The sequence below is a fragment of the Canis lupus genome, chromosome 10 (assembly GCF_003254725.2).
Source record: "Canis lupus dingo isolate Sandy chromosome 10, ASM325472v2, whole genome shotgun sequence".
Lineage (NCBI taxonomy): Eukaryota > Metazoa > Chordata > Mammalia > Carnivora > Canidae > Canis > Canis lupus.
Genome location: NC_064252.1, coordinates 36239149 through 36262010, shown reverse-complemented (window position 1 = coordinate 36262010; position 22862 = coordinate 36239149). Strand labels below are relative to the sequence as shown.

General features: G+C 36.0%; 1 protein-coding gene across 3 annotated transcripts in view; it reads left to right on the top strand.

The window, feature by feature from the left end:
- Positions 1–599: 599 nt before the first annotated feature.
- Positions 600–22862, top strand: part of GCC2 (GRIP and coiled-coil domain containing 2) — a 54311-nt gene continuing 32048 nt past the window's right edge. The window contains exons 1-10 of one of the 3 annotated variants that reach the window (XM_025462732.3): positions 600–727; positions 1042–1098; positions 2293–2377; positions 3893–3960; positions 8597–8701; positions 9382–11841; positions 12569–12638; positions 15589–15689; positions 15786–15884; positions 21954–22073. In XM_025462732.3, the coding sequence (XP_025318517.2) occupies positions 722–727; positions 1042–1098; positions 2293–2377; positions 3893–3960; positions 8597–8701; positions 9382–11841; positions 12569–12638; positions 15589–15689; positions 15786–15884; positions 21954–22073 (3171 nt within the window). In that variant the 5' untranslated portion in view covers positions 600–721. Of the gene's footprint in view, positions 728–1041; positions 1099–1122; positions 1148–2292; positions 2378–3830; positions 3961–8596; positions 8702–9381; positions 11842–12568; positions 12639–15588; positions 15690–15785; positions 15885–21953; positions 22074–22862 lie in introns of those variants that run through there. The other 2 variants (XM_049115379.1, XM_049115378.1) reach the window with 2 other exon arrangements.

Below are 22862 nucleotides of genomic sequence, written 5' to 3'. Positions count from 1 at the left end.
AGCGGTCGTGCCCTTGGGAATGAGGGTCCTTGCTCTCTTCTCCTGCCTGGTGTCTCCCCCGTCGCTGCTCCGCTCCCCACGTCCGGGAGGCCTCCCCGCCCCGTGGGCACAGCTCCGGGGCCTCCTCTCGGCCGTCGGCCCCGCGGGCGCCCTGCCTGGGCTCACACGGCGCCCCGCTGGACCACCATCGGCCTAGGAAGCCCCGCCCCCCCCGCCCCGACTTCCGTGGTCTGACCGCCGCTCCGAAGCTGCCCCTAAATATGGGGCGCTGGCCTCCTGGGAGCGCCCGCCCCCCAGGGCGGTACCCCGGTCATCCTCACAGAATTTAGGAGACGAAAAACCAGGCCCTGAAGGATCACGCCCTCAATTATAGCTAATAGTGGCCGTGTCCGGATTCTAACCCCACAGGCCGAACCCGCCCACCGACCCAGGGAAAACCCACCCTCCCCCAGGAGGCAGCGGCCGCAGAGCGGAAGCGGGGGCGGAGCACGCGGGGACCCGCCTCCCGGAGCAGGAGCGGGAGCGGAAGCGGAAGCGCCGCCGGGCTGTCGCTATGGAGACGCGGGGGGTGGGGCCACTCCGAAGAGCGCGACCTTTAACCTGCAGCCGAGGTACGTCAGAGGCGGCCGCAGACGGAAGTGCGGAGGCAGCGGCGGCGGCGGCGGCCGGGCTGCGCGGCTGCGGGGCTGCGGGGTCGCGTGGCCGCTGCGGGTCCGCTGCCATGGAGGTAACGCTGCCGGGCAGCCAGACTGGGAGCGGGGCCCACCCCCTCGCCGCCGGGCCTTGTCGCGCCGCGGTTTGGGGCACGGGCCTGGGCATCGTGGAGGGCTTGGCAGCCTCCCCCCCGCCCCGGTGCCCCCAGCCCGGTGCTGCCCCGGCCTCTCCCCCGGGCCCCAGACAGTCCCTCGCGGTGACCTGGCCCTGTACAGCCTGATTGTATACAATTTGCCTCAGCGACACTGCTCGTTCCCTGATTCTCACGTAGGAGCGTTCCGTCTGGGATTAGGAGTCGTGACACCTAGGTTTGATTTTGTTTTGCAGGATCCTGTTCAAGATGGGGTGGCGTCACCAGCCGCCCCTGGGACCGGGAAATCCAAGGTGAAGAGAACACAGTGCTTGAGTAGCGGGCGCCCTGAAGACTGGAAGGGTGATGAATGGACAGGGGGCGGCCTGTTGAAAGGAGATCCTTCTCCAGGGGGTCCCGATTTTAGTTCACACAGTGACCAATCTGCTTGGTGGTGGATGGAATTTTTTTTTTTTCAAGTTTCCTGGTATGAAGAGTTGACTTTGTTTACTTCGTAGTCCTGGTTAGCACTGCCAGATATTCTGCATTTTTTCAGACATTAAACAAAGTAGTCTAACCTGCAAGGATTTATATAGTGGAAAGAGCAGACACGTAAGTAGGAGTCAAGGGACTATTCTCTAGACTTCTCCTCCTACGACGTAAAAAAAAGTTGAATTAGGTAATTTTTATGGCCTCATACTAGGCTTAACATTCAGTGATTGTAAAAAGACAGTGGTTTAGTGCTTGCATACTAAGGTTTTGGCACTTCACCGGAACACGCAGTTACTTCGTTTAAGCTTCGGTAAGCTTAAATGGTAACACAGGTACTTTTATTCAGATTTTACACGTGAGCAAACAGCCCAGGGGTCAAGTAATTTTCCTGGTCTCTTTTTTCTTTTTTTTTTTTCTTTTTTTTTTAAGGTTTTATTTATTTATTCAGGAGAGACACAGAGAGAGGCAGAGGGAGAAGCAGGCTCCATGCAGGGAGCCGGATGTGGGACTAGATCCATGGACCCCAGGATCACAACTGAGCCAAAGGTGGATTGAGCCACCCAGGCCTCCCAATTTCCCTGATTTCTTGAAAAGACTTAATGCATCCTGATTCCTCTTGTTGCTGTAATTATGCTTACATATTTTCATGTAACAAAGACTTATTCAGTCTGGATTAGAATAATTTTACAGGAACTTGAATTAGTCCCAGTACCCTAATTTTACAATTAAATCAAAACCCAGAAGAGTCTTAACCTAACCAAGAGTATATGTACATAAGAGAATAGTACTGTGAAAAAAAAAGAGAGAATAGCACTGTGTTTTACATTTCATAGTAGTTGCTTAACAAGTAATTACTGAGTGAAAATTGCATTTCCTAATTTTTACAATACGGTTTGGTTGACTTAAAGATTTATTCAGTGGGATTTTTTTTTTTTTTTGTGGCATGATGTTTCTTTTTTCGTGGCATAATAGAAACATGAGTTATAACAAATTGGTTATATCATTACACCTTTCAGCTGGAAACATTGCCTAAGGAAGATCTTATCAAGTTTGCCAAGAAGCAGATGATGCTAATACAGAAAGCTAAATCCCGATGTGCAGGTATTGAATTGAAAATATTCATCTTTCCCCACAATCTCATTGAAACATGGTTAAAAATAGTAGTTTTATTTTTTAAAGATTTATTTATTTATTCATGAGAGACACAGAGGCAGAGACACAGGCAGAGGGAGAAGCAGGCTCCTCACGGGGACCCCATGCGAGACTCAGTCCGGATCCCAGGATCACGACCTGAGCCCAAGGGTAGCGCCCAACCACTGAGCCACCTAGGCATCCCTAAAGTAGTAGATTTTTAATAGTATATTGGCTTATCTTGTTTACCAGTGAATCCAATAAAATCTTAGTAAGTGAAATTATTCTTATTTACATTCTAACCATTTGTCTATATTCTTTTTTTTTTTTAACCATTTCACATCTCTAAACTGCAGTAATCTTTGAATTATTAAAGTCATGGAAGAGGATCTAAAAAAAAAAAACAATTTGTTAAAATGAAGCACTCTTTTTTTTTACTTTATTTGCAATGTATTGATCTGAAAAAGCACTTTTTTTCTAGAGCAGTTAGTTGAAATGTTAAAGACCTAAGGTTGTGATCCCAAAGAAGAAAAAAGAGGCCTCAAATAGAATAATAAAAGATTTCCATTCCTTGAATATTTAAGTATATTTATTTGCTGAAGTTGCTGAGGTGGATTGATTGCCTGTTCAACTTTATATTCCAAAAGGATGTAGGTATTAGTATCCTTTTTAATATGTGTGGTAAGGCAATGAATTTCCAATGACTACCATATGTTTAACTGCCCAGCCTAAAAGCCAAGATTTTCTACCAGAAAAGGTCAAACTGTGTTTAGGAAGATTAGATCAGCTTGTGATAGATTAATGTATTTGGAAAAATATTCTAGGCTCCAGAGGTAGACATAAGTTGGCAAATAGGTTAGCCTTTATGCTTAATATGAGGTTAAGTAGTTGCTTTAAGATTATAAAGAAGTGGGGATCCCTGGGTGGCACAGCAGTTTAGCGCCTGCCTTTGGCCCAGGGCGCAATCCTGGAGACCCGGGATCGAATCCCATGTCGGGCTCCCGGTGCATGGAGCCTGCTTCTCCCTCTGCCTATGTCTCTGCCTCTCTCTCTCTCTCTCTCTGTGTGACTATCATAAATAAATAAAAAATAAATAAAAAAAAGATTATAAAGAAGTTATTTACAGCTAAAATAATATATCTGGGATTTGCTTCAAAAATATCAGGGTGGGTAAGAAAAAAGGAAAAGGGAGAAGATAATACAGATCAGAATGAAACAAGAGTCCGTGTAATAATTGTTAAATTAAGGTGATGGGTGTATTAATTATACTATTCTAATTTTCTTATTTGGAGTTTTCCATATTTTTTTTCATAAGAAAAAAGACAAAAAGTAATACTGGGTAAAGTTAATACTCTCTCAAAATATCTGCTGCTTAAATGAATTCTAACTTATAGTATTTTTTTTGTTTGTTTTTTTAAAAAAGATGTGCTTATCACTTTAGACGATTTTCTTCATTTCTGAACTGGAGTTTTTTTAATTATTTAGAATTGGAGAAAGAAATTGAGGAATTGAAATCAAAACCTGTTGCTGGAGGAGCTGATGATATTATTAAGGTAATGCAACAGTTGTGACTATTGCTTTAATTTTTATTTATTTACTTAGAGGAAATACCTAATGACAAATCAAATTTCCTTTAAAGTTTTCAGTGTGCCAGAGTCCTGTCTGGCTTTCTGTCCCTGTTATTCCACTTCCTCCTTGCCCTTGGTTAAGTTTTTTTACCTCTCTGACTGTACAGAGTTAAATGATCTCTTCGTCCTTTTCTGTTCTGAAATGAGCATTCCTCTCGTCTTCATCCCACACACAATGTAATTAGGGGGTTGCCTTAATCACAGCCCGGCTCTTCCCTCTCTCCCTCAGAAAACTCCTGTTCAGGACTTTGATGATGATTTTTAGGCTGATAGATATATAAAATCTGTTAGTAGATATATATATATTCCTGAATGTGACTACTGACATTTCTGGCTGTTTGAAGAAGGAAATACTTGCTTATTTTTCTTGTTTTATGTTCAGCATGACCAAATCCCCTTGCCTAGACAACCAGTGACAGCACTGTTTTTCAGCCCTTTTAATTTTAGAGACTCCAGTTTTCCTTTTTCTTTTATCCTCTGCATGTGTCAGCCACCAGTGACCTATAGTTCCTTCAGGATAACACTGCAGCTTATCAGTACTCTCTCCATTTCCATGGCTATATGGTAAATGCCTGGTGTCATACTTGACGTATTTGATACCTCCCTAAACAGGCTCTCTTTTCTTTAGTTTTGCATACTCTTACTGATGCTGGTTTTGTTGTTCCCTGTCAAAGAACCTGAATTGCTTTTTCTTACTGACATGCTCTTAATAGTAACTAACTGCCTCCTCCACTCCCAGCTCACCCTAGCCTTTAGAGTTTCTTTGACTTCTCAAAGCTCTGCAATAACTGTTTTTCTATTCTATATTTATAATTTGAGTCCTGCTATTTGTTCTTTGATTATAAGCTTATAAGTTATTTTCTTGCGGGGGAGGGGGATCCCTAACTGTGAGCAGTGTACAATTGAAGGACCCACAGAGAGATACTCTAAGAGAGCTTTAAAAAGTCTCAGTGTATATCATACACTATTGTTTTGTTCTTCATTTAGCCAAGACAGTATATGAAGTATGCATAGTGTACATAAATACCATTTGGATTCACAATGTACTGATTTACCTAGTATTAGTGAACTCATAGTAGTTTTCTTTGTTTATTTGGTTATTTTGTATTTTCTTAATCAGTGATAGCTGAAGTAAAACTACTTGATATTTACCTAAGAGTATTGATCTGGAGCCAGACACCCTGATTCAGATCTTTGGGTCCCTGCTCTGCCACGTACTACTTACGTGGCCATGGCTAAGTTCTTCCTTTCAGTTCCTTCATCTATAGACTAGAGAATATAAAGGTGTTGTATTTTCATAAAGGTGTTGTATTTTGAGTTAATATACACATAGCACTTAAAATTACATCTGTCACATAAGTTCCCAATAATTTATTGAATATTATGCTATTGCCATATATTTCTGGGGGGTATTTAATACATACTCACTAAAAAGATGTTTTTGTATTTGAAGTGAAATCCACAGAGGCTTCTTTCTAATTTAGTATCTGTTAACTTTTAGCCCTTGAAACACTTGTTACATAGCTGCATTCCAGAATATCTAAATATCTGACCCTATTTCCTCCTTATCCCCAATCAGTGTTTTCTTCTTTCTGTAAAACTTCTAAGAGGAGATTAGAAAATTTCTCTAAGTTAATGAGCTTTACTTTTCAGGTTAATTTCATATTTGAGCATGTTATCCTCACCAAGTTTCAGACTGTAAGTTTGGTAAAATTCATGAATCAAAATTCATGAATAAAACCTTTGGTTTTTAATTCTAATGAGAGAATGCTTTAGGGAGTGATTGAAAGAGATGCAGTTAATTTTCAGTTAATTTTTCTATTTAAAAAAAATCCTATACTGCAATATAATAGGTTTTCTACATGTACCTTTGGAAAGCTGCTTGCTAAGTTTTTATCTCTTCATTGGGAAAAATACACTGCAAAAATGTGACTCTGAATACAGAATTTCTGTTTGCAATATAACATTTAAAATGTATGGCATTTTTCAAGTTTTAATTGTAATTAAAATTTCTGGAATTCCTCTTATTTTTGGTAATGATCTTTTAGTGCATTGGGATACATCTAAAGTTTTATTCAAAGCTGACATGTTTGACGGTTATTTTAAAAATAGGAATAATAATCGTCTTTTCCATACCAGAATTTGAGGTGTATCGTATTGCAGTGAACTTATATACTGCTTCCAAATGCAAGGGGAAGGTGAAAACTGCATGTTAAGATAATGAAATTTCTAGTACATGTCATCCTTGTTATTATCTCTTTGCTGGAATCAAATCTATATTTCCTGACAATTAACTGTCCATTCTGTGCTTCTAATCATCTTTTTTTTTTTTTTAACAGCTGTTTTGTTAATGGCCTCTACTAATCTTCTAAAATTAATGAATGTTATTTAGGCTTTCTCTGATATTTACCAATCAGAAGTTTATATTGCAATGTATTATGTAATTTAAAAAAAGTAATTTTAAAACTAAAATAGTTTTACCAAAATGATATATGCATATGGTTTATAAATAATGCTAATAACTAAATGGCTCATTATAACACTAAATAATTTCTGAGAATATTTCTATGTTTCTAAATAATATGGTTATATTGCTATTCCTTGATTTATCCATTTTAGACATTTAGCTATTAACTTGCTATTACGGTAGATGAAAATTTAGCTCTTTCACAACTCCTACTCTCCAAAGGTCAAATAGATCAAATACTCTTTTCCATTTTTTCTGGACCACCTCCTAACTAGAGCCTTCTGTTCTGCACAAATTTTTCTGGTTGTTTTCTAGCTCGGCCACACAGATTTCCTGAAATTGGCCTTGTGCTATGATCCTGTGTTTCTATACTGCTGTCCAATATAGGACTGTTGCAGCCCCCTGTCTGCTTGGTTACATATCATTCACTTTCTTAGTTAACCTCATCTTTGTAAAGCATGTCTTTCCGTAGCACTCTGAGGGTTTTATGGAAGGAAAATTTGTTTTGTTTTGTTTTGTTTTGTTTTGTTTTTAAAGATTTTATTTATTTATTCATAGAGATGCAGAGAGAGAGAGAGGCAGAGACACAGGCAGAGGGAGAAGCAGGCTCCATGCAGAGAGCCTGACGTGGGACTCGATTTAGGGTCTCCAGGATCATGCCCTGGGCTGCAGGCAGCGCTAAACCGCTGCTCCACCGGGGCTGCCCTGGAAGGAAGATTGTTATCCTATATTTAAGAATGGCTTTATTCTACCCGTTTGAATAATATCTGTAACTTGAACTCTAAATTTTCTGCATCTGTTTTGTTTTTCATAAAGTTTTTCTTTATTTCATGAAAGTTCAGAGGCAAGCAGATCTAGGGTGATAGTGTACTAATACTTATTTAGGATTTTAATGTTTATCTAGATTTTAACCTTGAGGATTACCTTTGTCCAGATTCATGGTGGATTGGATTTATGATTTTCCTGTTTGTAAAGTCTTCGGATAATTGTATCTAGCTATGCAAATTTTATAGAATAACTTGGAAATTTCTTCTTTTTTTGTCTGGACAAGTTCATGTGTAATTGGGATAATTTGTTCTTTGAAAATCTGATGGAATTCACCCGTGAGAGTTTCAATGTCTCCTTCCTGTAGTGCACAGTTTTTAAGCCACTAGATTGATTTTTAAATAGTTATTGTATTAATTATACTTTTTAATTTTTTTTGAGTTAGTGAAGCTATATTTTTCTAGCAATGTTTATTCGTTTGATTTCAGTTTTTGATATTGTCATATAATTGTTCATAATCTTTTTAACTATTTAATCTCTGATTTATATGTAGACATGTTTCCTTTTTAATCTTGTTTATGACTTCTGTGTTCTCTTGGTCAGTCTTGCTAGAGGTTGTTTCATTAGCATTTTTTCAAAGAACTGACTCTTGTTGATCTAGTTTCTGTTTCATTACCTTCCTGTCCTGTTTAATTTCTGCAGAGAATAAATCTGTCTCTGAGGAAGACAAGACATGGGTGATCTATTATTCTAACCACTCCCTACTCAGATTGTCAACCAATCTCCAGTTTTTGAAACCCACACATTATATACTTCCCTGTTACTGTTAAGTATTTGGAGCCTCCACATTCCAAGCCTTTACTTTCCTATAGCATTTGCCAGCTTCTCATATGTGCTTCCCTGTAAAGGTACTTTGGGTTATACTGTGCTCTTCTAATTCAGTTCCTCCTCTACTTTTCAGTTTTCTTTATTTTTTTTTAAATATTTTATTTATTTATAAGACACATAGAGGCAGAGACATAGGTAGAGGGAGAAGCAGGCTCACTGCGGGGAGCCCGATGTGGGACTCCATCCCTGGACCCAAGGATCATGCCCTGAGCCAAAGGCAGCCGCTCAACCACTGAGCCACCCAGGTGTCCCTACTTTTCAGTTTTCAGATATATGGTGAAATTTCCCATATCCTCACTTCTTTTCACCTTTTCTCCTTGTGCTTTTTAAATCTGTTATCCTTACTTTAGTGAGCTTTGGAAAAGGTGAAGAGAAAATTACGCATGTGGTCAATCCACCATGTTTAAACTCCAGCAAACAAATCATCTTATTCCATAACAGGCATTGACTGAACGTCTAGATGCTATTCTTTTGGAAAAAGCAGAGACTGAGCAACAGTGTCTTTGTCTGAAGAAGGAAAATATTAAAATGAAGCAGGAGATTGAGGTAAAGCAACAACTTAATGTTTTTTATTTGTTGACTAATATAGTGAGGATTTTCAGAGCTAAGACCTTAACAAGCTTCTGATCTGAAGATTTTAATAATTTAAAAGAAAACAAATTGATACCTAAAAAGAAAAAATCACCTTGCTACATGGAGATGGAGCCAACGTTGTTGCATTGCTTAATCTTCCTTATTGCTATGTCAGTCTTTGTTAAAAATTAATAAAAATACTTATTTTGTGAAATAGTACTTATTAAGTAAGTTGATTTTCACACACACTCTAAATATTATCCATTCAGTTCTAGGATGATCAATTGCCTATTGGGTCTCAGTTAATTTTCTACAAAAATCCTTTATTATTGTACTCAGGAGATGCTAATTAAAGTCACTGTGACTTAATACAACTTACACAATTGAGCACCTTTTAAAAGGAAATTAAATTCAGAGATTTCTTATTTTCAGTTATTACTTTTTGGGTTTTGTTTATTTAGTTATTACTTTGAATAATATATTTAATCACCTGCACAGAATTCTGAGATACAGAATCTCAATATCATATTTCTCTATGTACATTTTTATTCACTTCCTTTTCTAATTAGCCTGTGGCTAATATTTTTCCTGAAGGCAGTTAGGTGTATCTTTTGTCTTAAGTAATTTTTGTGTGCTTTTTTTTTTTATAATAGGATTCTGTAACTAAGATGGAAGATGTGTACAAAGAGTTTGAACAATCACAAAGAAACTATGTGAAAGAAATTGAAGATCTGAAAAATGAATTAATGATAATACATTCTAAACACAGTGAAGATAAAGCTAGCTTGCAAAAGGAACTGGAAGAAGCAACAAAAAAACAGTTAGAACTTTCTGAACAACTTAAATTTCAGGGTGATTGTGAGGATAAAGTTAAAAAACTACAAGAGGAGATTCAGAATATCAGGCCAGCCTTTGAGGAGCAAATTTTATATCTGCAAAACCAATTAAGAGCTGCTACAAATGAAAAGGAGCAAGAAATTACTCGTCTCCAAGAAGTCATTGAGGCTAATTCCCAGCATTACCAAAAAGATATTAATGGTTTGAAAGAAGAACTTTTGCAATTGAGAACTACCCACCAAGAGCAGATTAAAGAATTGATGTGCCAAATTGAAGCATCTGCTAAAGAAGATGAAGCAGGAGTAAATAATTTAAACCAGCTAAGGGAGAATTTAGTCACACAATGCAAGGCAAGTGAGATGTACGTTCAGGAGAAATGTGAATGTGAATTAGAAAACTTAAAGAATGCCCCAAATGCGAACCACAAAAATCAGGCGTTTCCTTTGGTCTTACAAGAAGATGCAGAACAAGTAGTAAATGAAAAAGTCAAACATTTAGAAAATACCTTAAAAGAATTGGAGTCTCAACATAGTATTTTAAAAGATGAGGTAACTTACATGAATAATCTTAAATTAAAACTTGAAATTGATGCACAACATGTAAAGGATGAGTTTTTACATGAACGAGAAGACTTGGAGTTTAAAATTAATGAATTGTTGCTAGCTAAAGAAGAACAGTGCTGTGTAATTGAAAAATTAAAATTTGAACTAGACGATTCACATAAACAATTTTGCTATACTGTAGAACAACATAATAAAGAAGTGCAGAGCCTTAAAGAACACCACCAAAAAGAAATATCAGAACTAAATGAGACATTTTTATCAGTCTCCGAAAAAGAAAAATTAACATTAATGTTTGAAATACAGGGTCTTAAGGAGCAGTGTGAAAACCTACAGCAAGAAAAGCAAGAAGCAATTTTAAATTATGAGAGTTTGCGAGAAATTATGGAAATCTTACAAACAGAACTGGGGGAATCTGCTGGGAAAATAAGTCAAGAGTTTGAATCAATGAAGCAGCAGCAAGCATCTGATGTTAATGAACTTCAACAGAAGCTCAGAACTGCTTTTAACGAAAAAGATGCTCTTCTTGAAACTGTGAATCGTCTCCAGAGAGAAAATGAAAGGTTATCCCAAGAAGAATTAGTACGAGAACTTGAAAATACCATAAAAAGTCTTCAAGAAAAGAATGAAGTATGTTTAATTAGTCTGCATCAGAGAGATAAAATTATACAAGACTTTGAAGAAAAGATAAGTTCTCTTACTGAGGAAAAAAATAATTTCATAAGTAAAATAAAATTATCTGATGAAGAGATGGATAATCTCAATAAAAAATGTGAAAAGGAAGAACGATTGATCATAGAACTTAGGGGAAAAGTGAAGCAAAGTAGCCAGTACAACACTGAACTAGAACAAAAGGTAAATGAATTAACAGGAGAACTAGAAGAAACTTTAAAAGAAAAGGATCAAAATAACCAAAAACTAGAAAAGCTTATGATTCAATTAAAAACTATGTCTGAAGACCAGGAAGCACTGTCATCTGAAGCCAAGTTTCTTTATGAGGAAAATAACAGATTAAGTTCAGAAAAGAGCCAATTGAATAGGAATTTAGAAGCTCTTCTGTCCCAAAAAGAAGGAGATTTTATGCTTAGGGAACACATTTCTGAATTAGAAAAGAAACTTCAGTTAACAGTTAAGGAACGAGATAATTTAAGTACACTGTGTGAAAATGAGCAGGATCAGAAGTTATTTGTCAAAACTCAGTTAAATGGTTTTCTTAAGCAGATGGGATCCAAAGCTTCAGAAGATGGAGAGCAAGATGTCATGAATGTCCTACAAGCTATAGGTGAATCCTTAACTAAAATAAATGAGGAAAAACACAACTTGATTTTTCAGTATGATAAGAGGGTAGCAGAGTTAGAAAAAAAGATGAAGTGCCTTCAAGAAGAGAATGTAGTTCAGTGTGAAGAACTTCGGTCTTTACTCAGAGACCATGAACAAGAGAAAGTTTTTTTAAGTAAAGAGTTAGAAGAAATCCTGTCACATAAAGAGGGCTTGCAGTCTGATCTGCTAGAAATGAAGAATGCTAATGAAAAACTAAGACTTGAAAATCAGAATCTTTTAAGTCAAGTTGAAGAAGCCTCTCAAAAATTATGTAGCAAAAATGAAACCCATGAAGAAGAACAAATTTTTGCAAAGGAACTTGAAAATCTGAGGCTATCACTAGAACAAAAAGAAGCTGAATTGCAGAATGTGAGAGCACAATTGTTATTATTAAAGGTACTATTATTTTAATTTTATTAGTTTAAATAAACACTTAGCTCTAGTCCTAGATTCTAGAAAATATGAAACTAAATTTTTACACTTTGAAGTCAGAAGCAAAGTTTCATTATTTAAGCTCAAATGACAATTTTCTGAAAGTACATTAAACATTTTCATCATTTTCATGTTGTGTATCGTCTAGTCACATTGGGGACTTTCTGGTTTTAAATCATTTTAAAATCTTGATCCTGCATAAGATTAAATAATTTGAGGGTTAAATGTCCGTGTCAAAATTGTTCAACTAGGCACCACCAGAACTACATGAAAAAGACTTGGATTTCATTCTTGCATTATATACATATATATACCCTTCTTAAAGAGCACTGTTGAGCAGAAAAGTGGGCTATTGCAGTATTTAACTTTAGCCAAGATTTTAGACTTTTCTCCAAAAAGTTTATGAAAGTATGATAAACTGCAATCATTTAACCTTTCCCTTATTACATTATGTGTTTGATGTGTGTCAGGTTGTTCATCTTGGTCTTGGATGCTACTTTTTTTTATAGTAAATATATGTATGATAATGTCAGTATTATCTTGGTCTATAAAGGTAAAAAAAAAACTGGTCATCAGATTGCTCTTTGTGTGAGTTTTCTTTAATGAGGATTTTCTTGTACATGACATGACATGATGGCCAGTTCTTTGTGGAGAATGAAGTGATTTTCTTTTTGTTTCCTATAAAATCTAGGATTCCTTAGAGAAATCACCCATAGAAAATGATCAACCTTCTTTACTAAAAGAGCTGGAAGAAAAAATAGGTATGATTTTATATATGTTGTTGCAATAAATTATACAGATTCTTCTAGTGTTAGAGTAGATTGAGAAGTGTAGTAGCCAATTAATGAGTTATTAAATCATAATAACTAGCTATCTCTTTCTAATGTCCTCATTCTTGCTTCTCTGCCATCTGTTTGCAGTTTGGCAGTTTGTTTACTGCCAAAATTACCGATTTGTTGTTTAATCCAAAGGACTGATGTGATTCCCTTTATAAATGGTTCCATGATTGGGGATTTTTTTTTTTTCATTCATTTAGCAAACTTTACTTTGATGCCAGCTTATCTCTGCCCTGGTAATAGCAAAGTGATTAAGATACAGACCATGTCTTCAAAGAGTTCAGTGCCAAAAGGGGCTAATATTGTAGTAGCTTGAGGTATGGAGAAGGTATAGTGCTGGCAGCGCAGGAAGGCATGATTAACTGTCTTGAATAAGGACAACATCACAGAATGGGCTATACTTCTGTTGTGTCTTGAAGAATGAGAAATTTCTCAAGAGAAGAAAGGTATTCTGCTAGAAGGGCACAGCAGGTACATGCATATTAACATCTATAACATCAAGGAGCATACCAAGAAGTTCCTGGAGAGGCAGGAGTCCGATCACAAAAGCTATAGACTGTGTGCAGAGGAGTTAGGACTTTGTCCTAACACATCTTCATCATATTAACATTATGGGGTACCTATTTCATTTCCACTTAAATGAAACAAATACTTAAGTGACCATAGTTCTTTAGTGCCGAGTTTGGTGAAGGAAGTTAGAAGATTTTATAATGAATGTGTTTTCTTGCAGTGGATGATTGGGGCAAGTGGAGTTAGATGAAATTAGAACTAAGTTTGAGGCAAGTTGTTTGGGTTTTATTTTGAGTTTGTTTGTTTGTTTGTTTATTTATTTATTTATTTATTTATTTGACAGAGAGAGTAGAAGCAGGGGGAGCAGCAGGCAGAGGGAGAAGGAGAAGCAGGCTCCTCACTGACCAGGGAACCCAATGTGGGGCTAGAGTCCACGACCCTGGGATCATGACCTGAGCTGAAGGCAAACCTTTAACGGATTGGGCCATCTCGGTGCCCCCTAGGCAAGTTTAAATAACCAAAATGTAGATGTCAGGTAGATTGCTAAATATGCAAATCTGGAGTTAGGGAGAGGGAGCTGGACCAGACATAAAAAGTTAGTTAACATAATAGTTGCATTAAAAGCCATGAGATGGAGATCACCAAGGAAGTGAATGTAGAAAAAAGATGAAGACCAGAGACAGTCCTCTGTCACTTAAAAATCCAAAAGACTGGAACAGCAGAGGACATTGAGAAGGAACATCCAGCAGGTTAGGAAAACCCAGAGCATAAAAAGTTTTGGAAATTAAGACCAATGAATTGCCAGTGATGGAAGTGTTTGAAGAGGGAACAAATACTTAGCTGTGGTAAATGCTGTTATAGGTCAAGTAACATTAGTGCAATGAACTAATCATTAGATTAAGCAACATAAGGGTTATTGGTAACTTGATAACCTGTTTTGTGATATGCTAAGGCCACAGCCTGATTGAAATGAATTCAAGAAAAAAAAATGAAGGAAGAGAAATTTGAGAGCATGTGTACACAGCTCTTACACAGGGTAAGAGATGAGATGATATCCAGAGGGGAAGTGTGGTGATTTGCCTTTATGTGTGTAATGTTTCACCAATCCTTTTGTGGCCTCTTCCCTTCCTCTTTGGGGCTTCCACTGTTCAATCTTGGCTTTAAGTTCTTGATATTTTCTTTATTGCATAATAGGGGAAAAAATCCATTAGGGGGATTTGCTGCATAAAAGAGAGGAAGCATTGCAGAATTGGAGAGAACATAGGATGAAATGCAGAAGTAGAACAGTTGCCACACATACACACACACAGACAGAACAGTCATCTGGAGCAACAGGAAGGCAAAAGCTGTGAGCACAGGTGCACTAGATTAATGAGCAAGGACACAAATTCAGATTGTAATTTAAGCAGAAATAGCAAGAACTATCTGGCACACAGAAGTCAAAATAAAGGAGATAGCTAAAGACATTAAGGGAGAGATCAGGATTGGATAATAAAACACATTATGGTTTAGTTGTATAATCATACCTACCAACCAAGAGGAGTGTGCCTACGAGCCTAAGTATTTAACTGTGCCTGGTATTTCCCCTACATGACCCTGATTTGCAAATTGCCACCTAAAGTCCTACCATACTTGAGTTTCTAGGAAATCTTTTTTTTTATTTTTTTTAAGATTTTATTTGTTTATTTGAAAGAGAAATCACAAGAAGGGATGGGGAAGGGCAGAGGGAGAAGGAGAGGCTAACTCCTCACTGAGCAGGGAGCCTGACATGAGCTTTGATCCCAGGACCTTGAGATTGTGACCTGAGCCGAAGGTAGATCCTTAACTGAGCCACCCAGGTGCCCTCTAGGAAATATTTTAATATATATTTTTAGGATTTTATTTATTTATTCTTGAGAGAGACAGAGAAAGAGAGAGGCAGAGACATAAGCAGAGAGAAGCAGGTTCCATGCAGGGAGCCCTATGTGAGACTCAATCCTGGGACTCTAAGATCATGCCCTGAGCCAAAGACAGTCACTCAACTCCTGAGCCACCCAGGCGTCCCGGAAATCTTTTAATATTAAAGGAGTACTAATACCCTCTTCAATTTCTAGCTGCTTATGAAATGATTTTTTTTAAAGTAGACTATTTTGATGGATTGTAGGAAATGGACATTTTGTATGTTGTTTGCCTTGCTTAGGTAATGCATAATTAAGCTGTCACTTAAAAAAAGATACTAATATTTTTCTGTACTTATTTTATTACTTTTAATTGCAAATTACAGATTTTGTGTTCCAGATTAAAAGTCAATTTCTAAGCCTACCTTCAGTAAATAATTTAGATTTTTTCTTTTTGAATTTATAATTTTTTTCATTTGTGTTTTTAGGATATCTGGAAAAAGAATCCAAAGAGAAAGAGGAAAAAATAAATAAGATAAAACTAGTTGCTGTGAAGGCAAAGAAAGAACTAGATTCTAGCAAAAAAGAGGTAAAGTGACTTAAAAATGCAAAATTCAAGAATCTTACATGTTAGAAAATCTAGTTTTTCTGTCCATAAAAAAACTTCTTATCATATTTAAAATAGGCCCAGACTCTACGGGAAGAGCTAGACTCTGTTCGATCAGAAAAGGATCAATTGTCTACTTCCATGAGAGATCTCATTCAAGGAGCAGAAAGCTATAAGGTAAAAATAGTTATTTTAATATCAAGTTATCTTCGTAACTTCCAAGTTAAAGAATATGCTAGAAATGTAAAACTCTTGTCCATAACACAGTCACCTTGTATTGTAAATCCTTTTTTTCTATTTTTTTTTTGTGTGTGTGTGTAATGTGGTAGCATCCTAGTATCAAGATTTTAAGTGTCTAAGCTTTAAAGTTCCTTCAAAACTATTGTTTTTTAAAACTAAATTTCTGTTTTGCGATTTTTTTTAATAAATAAGTAACAAAAATGATGGCTATTATTACTGTTATTATTTTATATTCTGGCCAAGTGAATAACCTTGAAGCTCAAAGAACAAGTTTAAAAGAAAGTGAAAGAATTTTTTGGATGTAATAACGCTTGTCAACCTAACGAGAATCTATTTAAAAAATAAATAAAACGAGTGCAGTGAAATCACTAAATGTAAGATAAATACCATTACATTCTTTTTTATGTATCCAGCAAATATTTATACAGTCAGGCTAAATAGTGAGTACTGGGGAAACGCAGTCAATCAAATACACTAAATTCCTGCCCTTTTAGGACTTAAATTTCAGTGGCAATAATAGACAAATAGACAAAATATAAGAAACTACTGTGTAGAACAGTAAAGGTGATTGTAAAGACGAGAGTGAGCCATGTGGGATTGACTGAAATAAGAAAATTCCAAAAATTTTATTTTTTGGAAGAACTCTAATGAGAAAATTCAGCACTTCATGAAGAAAACTGTAAAAAATATATATGGCAACTATTATCATTTGAAATACTAGTTTTCAGATTGGTTTATATGTTCTAAAACAGTTTCACTAAAAAAATCTAGGATTTTTTTTGGATTGGGCAATCTTGTTAATTCTAAATTTCAAATGGAAAATAAGCTCACAAGAGTACTTAATATTTTTTAAAGTGAAAAAAGAAAATGGACATCTTGCTTTAGCAAATGCTAAACTTTTTTATGAAATCATAATTTGATACATTTTGGATGTAAAAATAAGACATTAATTTAACAGAAGACATGGAGACTTCTGCACAACATGCAGTCATGACAACAAACACTTCTAGGCCAGGCTCTCTTCTAAGCACTTTACATATCTTATCACACTTAATTCTCAAAAAAAAAAAAAAAAAAACCCAAGAAATATGTTACTAACGTTGCCAGTTTACAAGCAAGGAATATGAGGCACAAAGAAATTAAGAGACTCAACTCACAGAACAAATAGTATAGTAAAGCCAAGATTAGATTCAGGCAGCCTGGTTCCAGATCTATTCTAATACCAACTAAGCTACACTACCCCAGTAATTTTTGAAAACCTAGAAACCAACAAAGAAGGAATTAGATGACTACTTCAAATAAGGAATTAGATGACTACTTCAATAATTGAGTTAGATTTTTACTTCATTCCCACACACCAAAATAAATTCTAGATGGATTTAAAGAATTTTGTCAAAAGTGAAAGGGATTTTTGAAAACCTAGTATAAAACATTTAATCATTTGATTTCTGGCTAAACTTAAAGCAGTTAACAAAGTTACAAAAAAGAGCGATTGAACTGTATAAAATTAACATGAAAATATGACAAGGAATTAATATCCTTAATCTATAAAGGTATTTAACCAATTCATTTTTTAAAACACTTATTTAAAGTTTAATATAGGCTTGTCTTTTATAAACCATTAGCAGCTTCTTTCAAGTGTTTAAGAACACCATAATCTAATTTGTTAATTTCCTCCATAGGTAGACCAGGTGTGTCAAATTCTTTGTTTAAAATAATAGATTTCAAAAGACTGAAAAAAGAGAATGGAGTATCAAAGAACTGTGAGATAAGAACGAAAGGTATAACTGCATAATAAAAATGCTTCATAGGCAAAGAAAAACCTGCCTTTCAACAAATGTAAAAAGTTCTTTAGAGAAGGAAATGATATAGGTCAGACTTAGAAAAAACAACACAATATTGACAAACAAAACGGAAGGGTTAACCTGACCTCACGTATAACACTACAGCGATCAAGACAATGTGGTATTGGTGGATGAATAGACAAATAGATCAGTCAAACAGAATAGAGAGCTCAGAAATACACCCATATAAATATAGTCAACTGATCTTTGACAGTTGAGCAAAGATGATGTTTTCAGCAAGTGGTGCTGGAACAACTGGACATGCATATGCAAAAAAAAAAAGGAACCTAGACCCAGACCGTATATCCTTCACAAAAATTAACTCAAAGTAGATCACAAGCCTAAATGTAAAACATTAGACTATGAAATTCCTAAAAGATAACAGGACAAAACCTATAAATTTGGGTATGGCAGTGACTTTTTAGATAGAACACCAAGGGTACAACCCATGATAGAATTGAATATATATATATACACTTCATTTACATTACAAATTTCCATTCTTTGAAAATGTCAAGAGAAACAGAAAATATTTGCAAAGGACATGTATCTGATGAAGAACTGTTATCCCAAAATATGCAAAGAACTACTAAAACTCAACAGTAAGAAAACAAAAACCTGAATAAAAAATAGGCCAAAAATTTACGAGATACTGCACCAAAGAAGATAGATGGCAGATAAGCACATGAAAAGATATTCCACGCCATGTGTCATCAGGGAAGTGCAAATGAAAACAATGAGATAACCACTGCACACCTCTTAGAATGGCCAAAATCTGAAACATCAACAACACTAAATGCTGAAAAGGAAATGGAGCAAGGAACACTCAGGAGCTCCAGCGGGGATGCAAAATAGTAAATAGAGCCATTTGGTGAGAACTGTGGCAATTTCTTAACAAAACCAAGTGTGCTCTTAACATAGAATCTAATAACCGTTGGTATTTACCCAATGGAGTTGAAAACATATCCACACAAAAACCTGCACATAGGTGTTTATAGCAGCTTTATTTATGATTGCCAAAATTTGGGAACAACTGAAGTCACCTTCAGTAGGTGAATGGATGGACTGTGGTGGTACATTGAAAAATGGAATATTATTCAGCATTAAAAAAGAAATGAGCTATCAAGCCATGAAAAGGCATGGAGGAAACTTAAATGTATACTACTACCAAGCAAAAGAAACCAACCTGAAAAGTCTACGTAACATAGGATTCCAACTATATGACATTCTGGAAAAGGCAAAAGACAGTTTAAAAAAAAAAAAAAAAAAGTGTTTCCCAGGGGTTTGGGGTAGGAAGGGATAAATATAAATAGGTGGAACAAAAGTTTTTTTCTTTTTAGTTTGTGAAACTATGATAATCTATAATGGTGGATGTATGTCATTTTAAATTTGCCCAAACCCAGAGAATGTACAGCTCCAAAAATGAACCCTAATGTAAACCATGGACTTTGGATGATGATGTGTTTGTATAGGGTTGTCATGTATAATAAGTGTATCACTATAATGGGGACTGTTGATAATGTTGGGCTCTGTATTTGATGTGGAAGGATAATGAAAAGCCTCTGTGCCTTCCTCTCAGTTTTGGTGTGAACCTAAACTCTTAAAAAAAAAAAATGAAGTCTATTAAAACGCTTTTAAAATAGGTTTTATAGTTGTAAAATCTTTTCAGTCTTTGAGTGAGGTTGGAATTCCATTTGTGATGAAACAGCAGGATTTAAGATTAAATCAGCAGTGCTGATATGTTTAAGAATGATGGTCACTAAAAGCAATCCAAAACTTGAGGCGTCACAATTGTGGATTTCAAGCTGTATTACAAAGCTGTGGTGATCAAGACAGTGTGGTACTGGCACAAAAACAGACACAGAGATCAATGAACAGAGTAGAGAACCCAGAAATAGACCTACAACTATGTGGTCAACTAATCTTCAACAAAGCAGGAAAGAATATCCAATGGAAAAAAGTCTCTTTAACAAATGGTGCTGGGAAAACTGAACAACAACATGCAGAAGAATGAAACTGGACCATTGTATTACGTCATATACAAATATATTCAAAATAGATGAAAAACCTAAAAGTGAGAAAAGACATCATCAAAATCCTATAGGAGAACACGGGCAGCAACCTCTTTAACCTCTGCCATAGCAACTTCTTACCTGACATGTTGCTGGAGGCAAGGGAAACAAAAGCAAGAATGAATTATTGAGACTTTATCAAGATAAAAAGCTTATTCGCACAGCAAAGGAAACAACAAAACTAAAATGTACCTATGTAATAGGAGATGTTTGTGAATGACATATCTGTAAAAGGTTAGTATCCAAAATCGAACTTACCAAACCCACCACCCAAAAAAGATAAATAATCCAGTTAGGAAATGGGCAGAAGACATAAATAGACATTTTTATAAAGAAGACATCCAGTTGGCTAGCAGATACATGACAAGATACTCAACATCCCTTATCCCCAGGAAAATACATATCCAAACCACAGTGAGGTACCACCTCACTCCTGTTAGAATAGCTGAAATTAACAACCAAGAAACAACTGATGTTGGCGAGGATGCGGAGAAAGGGAAGCTCTCTTACACTGTTGGTGGGAATACAAACTGGTGCAGCTACTCTGGAAAACAGTATGGAGGTTCCTCAAAAAGTTAAAAATAGAGCTACCCTATGACCCAGCAATTGCACTACTAGGTATTTTCCCAAAGGATAGAGAAATACTCAAAGGGGCATGTGCACCCCAATGTTTATAGCAGCATTATCAATAATAGCCAAACTATGGAAAGAGCCCAAATGTCTGTCAATGGATGAATGGATGAAGAAGATGTGGCATATGTATATATACATAAAATGGAATGCATCAAGGAAATTAGGCCATGTATGGCATTTATTTTTTTGTTCCAATGCTCTCCTTAGGAATGATATGTGATTATAATCAGAATTTCCTATAGAAATTATAGTCAGCTTTAGTATTCAAGTTTTGCAGTCCTTGACAACTGTTAGAACCATAGTGAGTAAAAACAAAGAAGACCTGATAGAACTTAAGAGGAAAAAGATCTCTGATCTATAGAGTCAGAGGAATCTACACTAATACAAAACAAGCATGGAATCTTCTCTGTGTGGAAAACAAGACAAATGATTTTTCAATATGCCAGGAAGTAATAATCCTCAGAAAAGTGAACGTGGACACACATATATATAAGCCAGATTCTAGATTTCCAATTCCTCCTTTTGCCAATCACAAGATGGGTAGACCATAAAATTGAAATTCAGGTTCTAACGCTTAGCTACCAGTGTGGATAATAGTTGATTATGTATAAATCAGAATTGGAAACAAAATTAGATTTGGCAAGCAAGATCCAGAAAGAGCATATGATTGTCAAACATGAGACCCCAGAGGAGTCTGAGGAGAGCCAAGGTCATGAAAGTTCTGGTCTGGATGAAGGCCACTTTTTAGGCTTTCCAAAATAAACATTTAAAGAGAACTCAGGTTTTGTTATTTTGCACACAAATTCATTTACATGAAGGAGAGCAGAAGGTAGTTCTCCAGGAACAAAACAAAATGGGATTTATAAGAGAGGGGAAAAAAATCCACACGCGGTCTGGAAACAATCTCATTGTACATATTTTGGAGGATAACCTTATTTGCAAGTATGTTGCAAAAAGATCTGAGTATTTTGTTCTTCAGAAGGGGCCAACCAGAAATACTAAGAAAATTCCTTTGGTTTTAGAGTCCAGAAAATGTTAAACATTTGCCACAGAGAATGAGCCTTTTTATAAAATATCTTCCCCTGTTCTTCCATTAGTACCTCTATCTTTTATTTCTCTCATCAGAATTCTTTAGGTGGAAGTTAGTAGGCAACTTTAAATTTTATGTTTCAGAAGTTTATTTTTGTTGATAACTAGAATATTTAACTTACAGATATTAAATATTGTACAAACGTGAAATCCTTTTGCCTTTGAATAGCTCCCCCCATACTAAAAGTCATCTGAATTTTGCTAATTTTATTATATAATGCCAGTTAAATATTCTAAATATTGAACTTAAATACTGTAAGCTTTCAGAATGGACTCAAATGTTATATCAATATGGCTTGATAATACAGTCCGACTGGTTGAATGTATAATAATTGCCTAAAGTTAAATCCTTTTGTCTTTTATTGAAGAATCTTTTATTAGAATATGACAAGCAATCAGAGCAGTTGGATTTGGAAAAAGAACGTGCTAATAATTTTGAGCATCACATAGAAGACCTTACAAGACAATTAAGGAATTTGACTTTTCAGGTAAAAAAAAAAAAAAAAAAATTTGAGGTAGAATTGACATATAACATCATGTTAATTAAGATTTAGGTGTACAACATCATGATTTGTATATATTGTGAAATCTAGTTAACACCTATCACCGTACGTAGTTAAAAATTTTCTTCTTGTGGGACACCAGGGGGCTCAAGTGGTTGAGCATCTGCCTTTGGCTTAGGTCGCAATCTTGTGGTTCTAGGATTGAGTCCTGCATCTGGCTCCCCATAGGGAGCCTGCTTCTCCCTCTGTCTATGTCTCTACCTCTCTGTGTCTCTCATGAATAAATAAATAAAATCTTTATTTTATTTTTTTAATAAAATCTTTAAAAAAAATTTTTTTCTTGTGATTAGAACTTTAAAAAAAAAAGAACTTTTAAGATTTACTCTTAGCAACTTTCAAATATTCATTCAATACGTTGTTATTAACTATAGCACCATACTTTATATTACATTTCATGACTTATTTTATAACTGGAAGTTTGTTTCCTTTGAATCCTTCACTCATTTCACCCACATCCCGCCCTGTGCCTCTGGCATATTCTCTCTGAGCTTAGCTGTTATTTATTTATTGTTTTCCATATAAGTGAAATCATACAGTATTTGTCTTTTTCTATCTGACTTATTTCTGTTAGCATCATGTTCTTGAGGTCCATTCATGTTGTCACAGATGGCAAGATTTCATACTTCTGTATGGCCAAATACTATCCTATTGGATGTATACACCACATTTTCTTTATCCATTTCATCCATCAATGAACACTTAGGTTGCATCCTT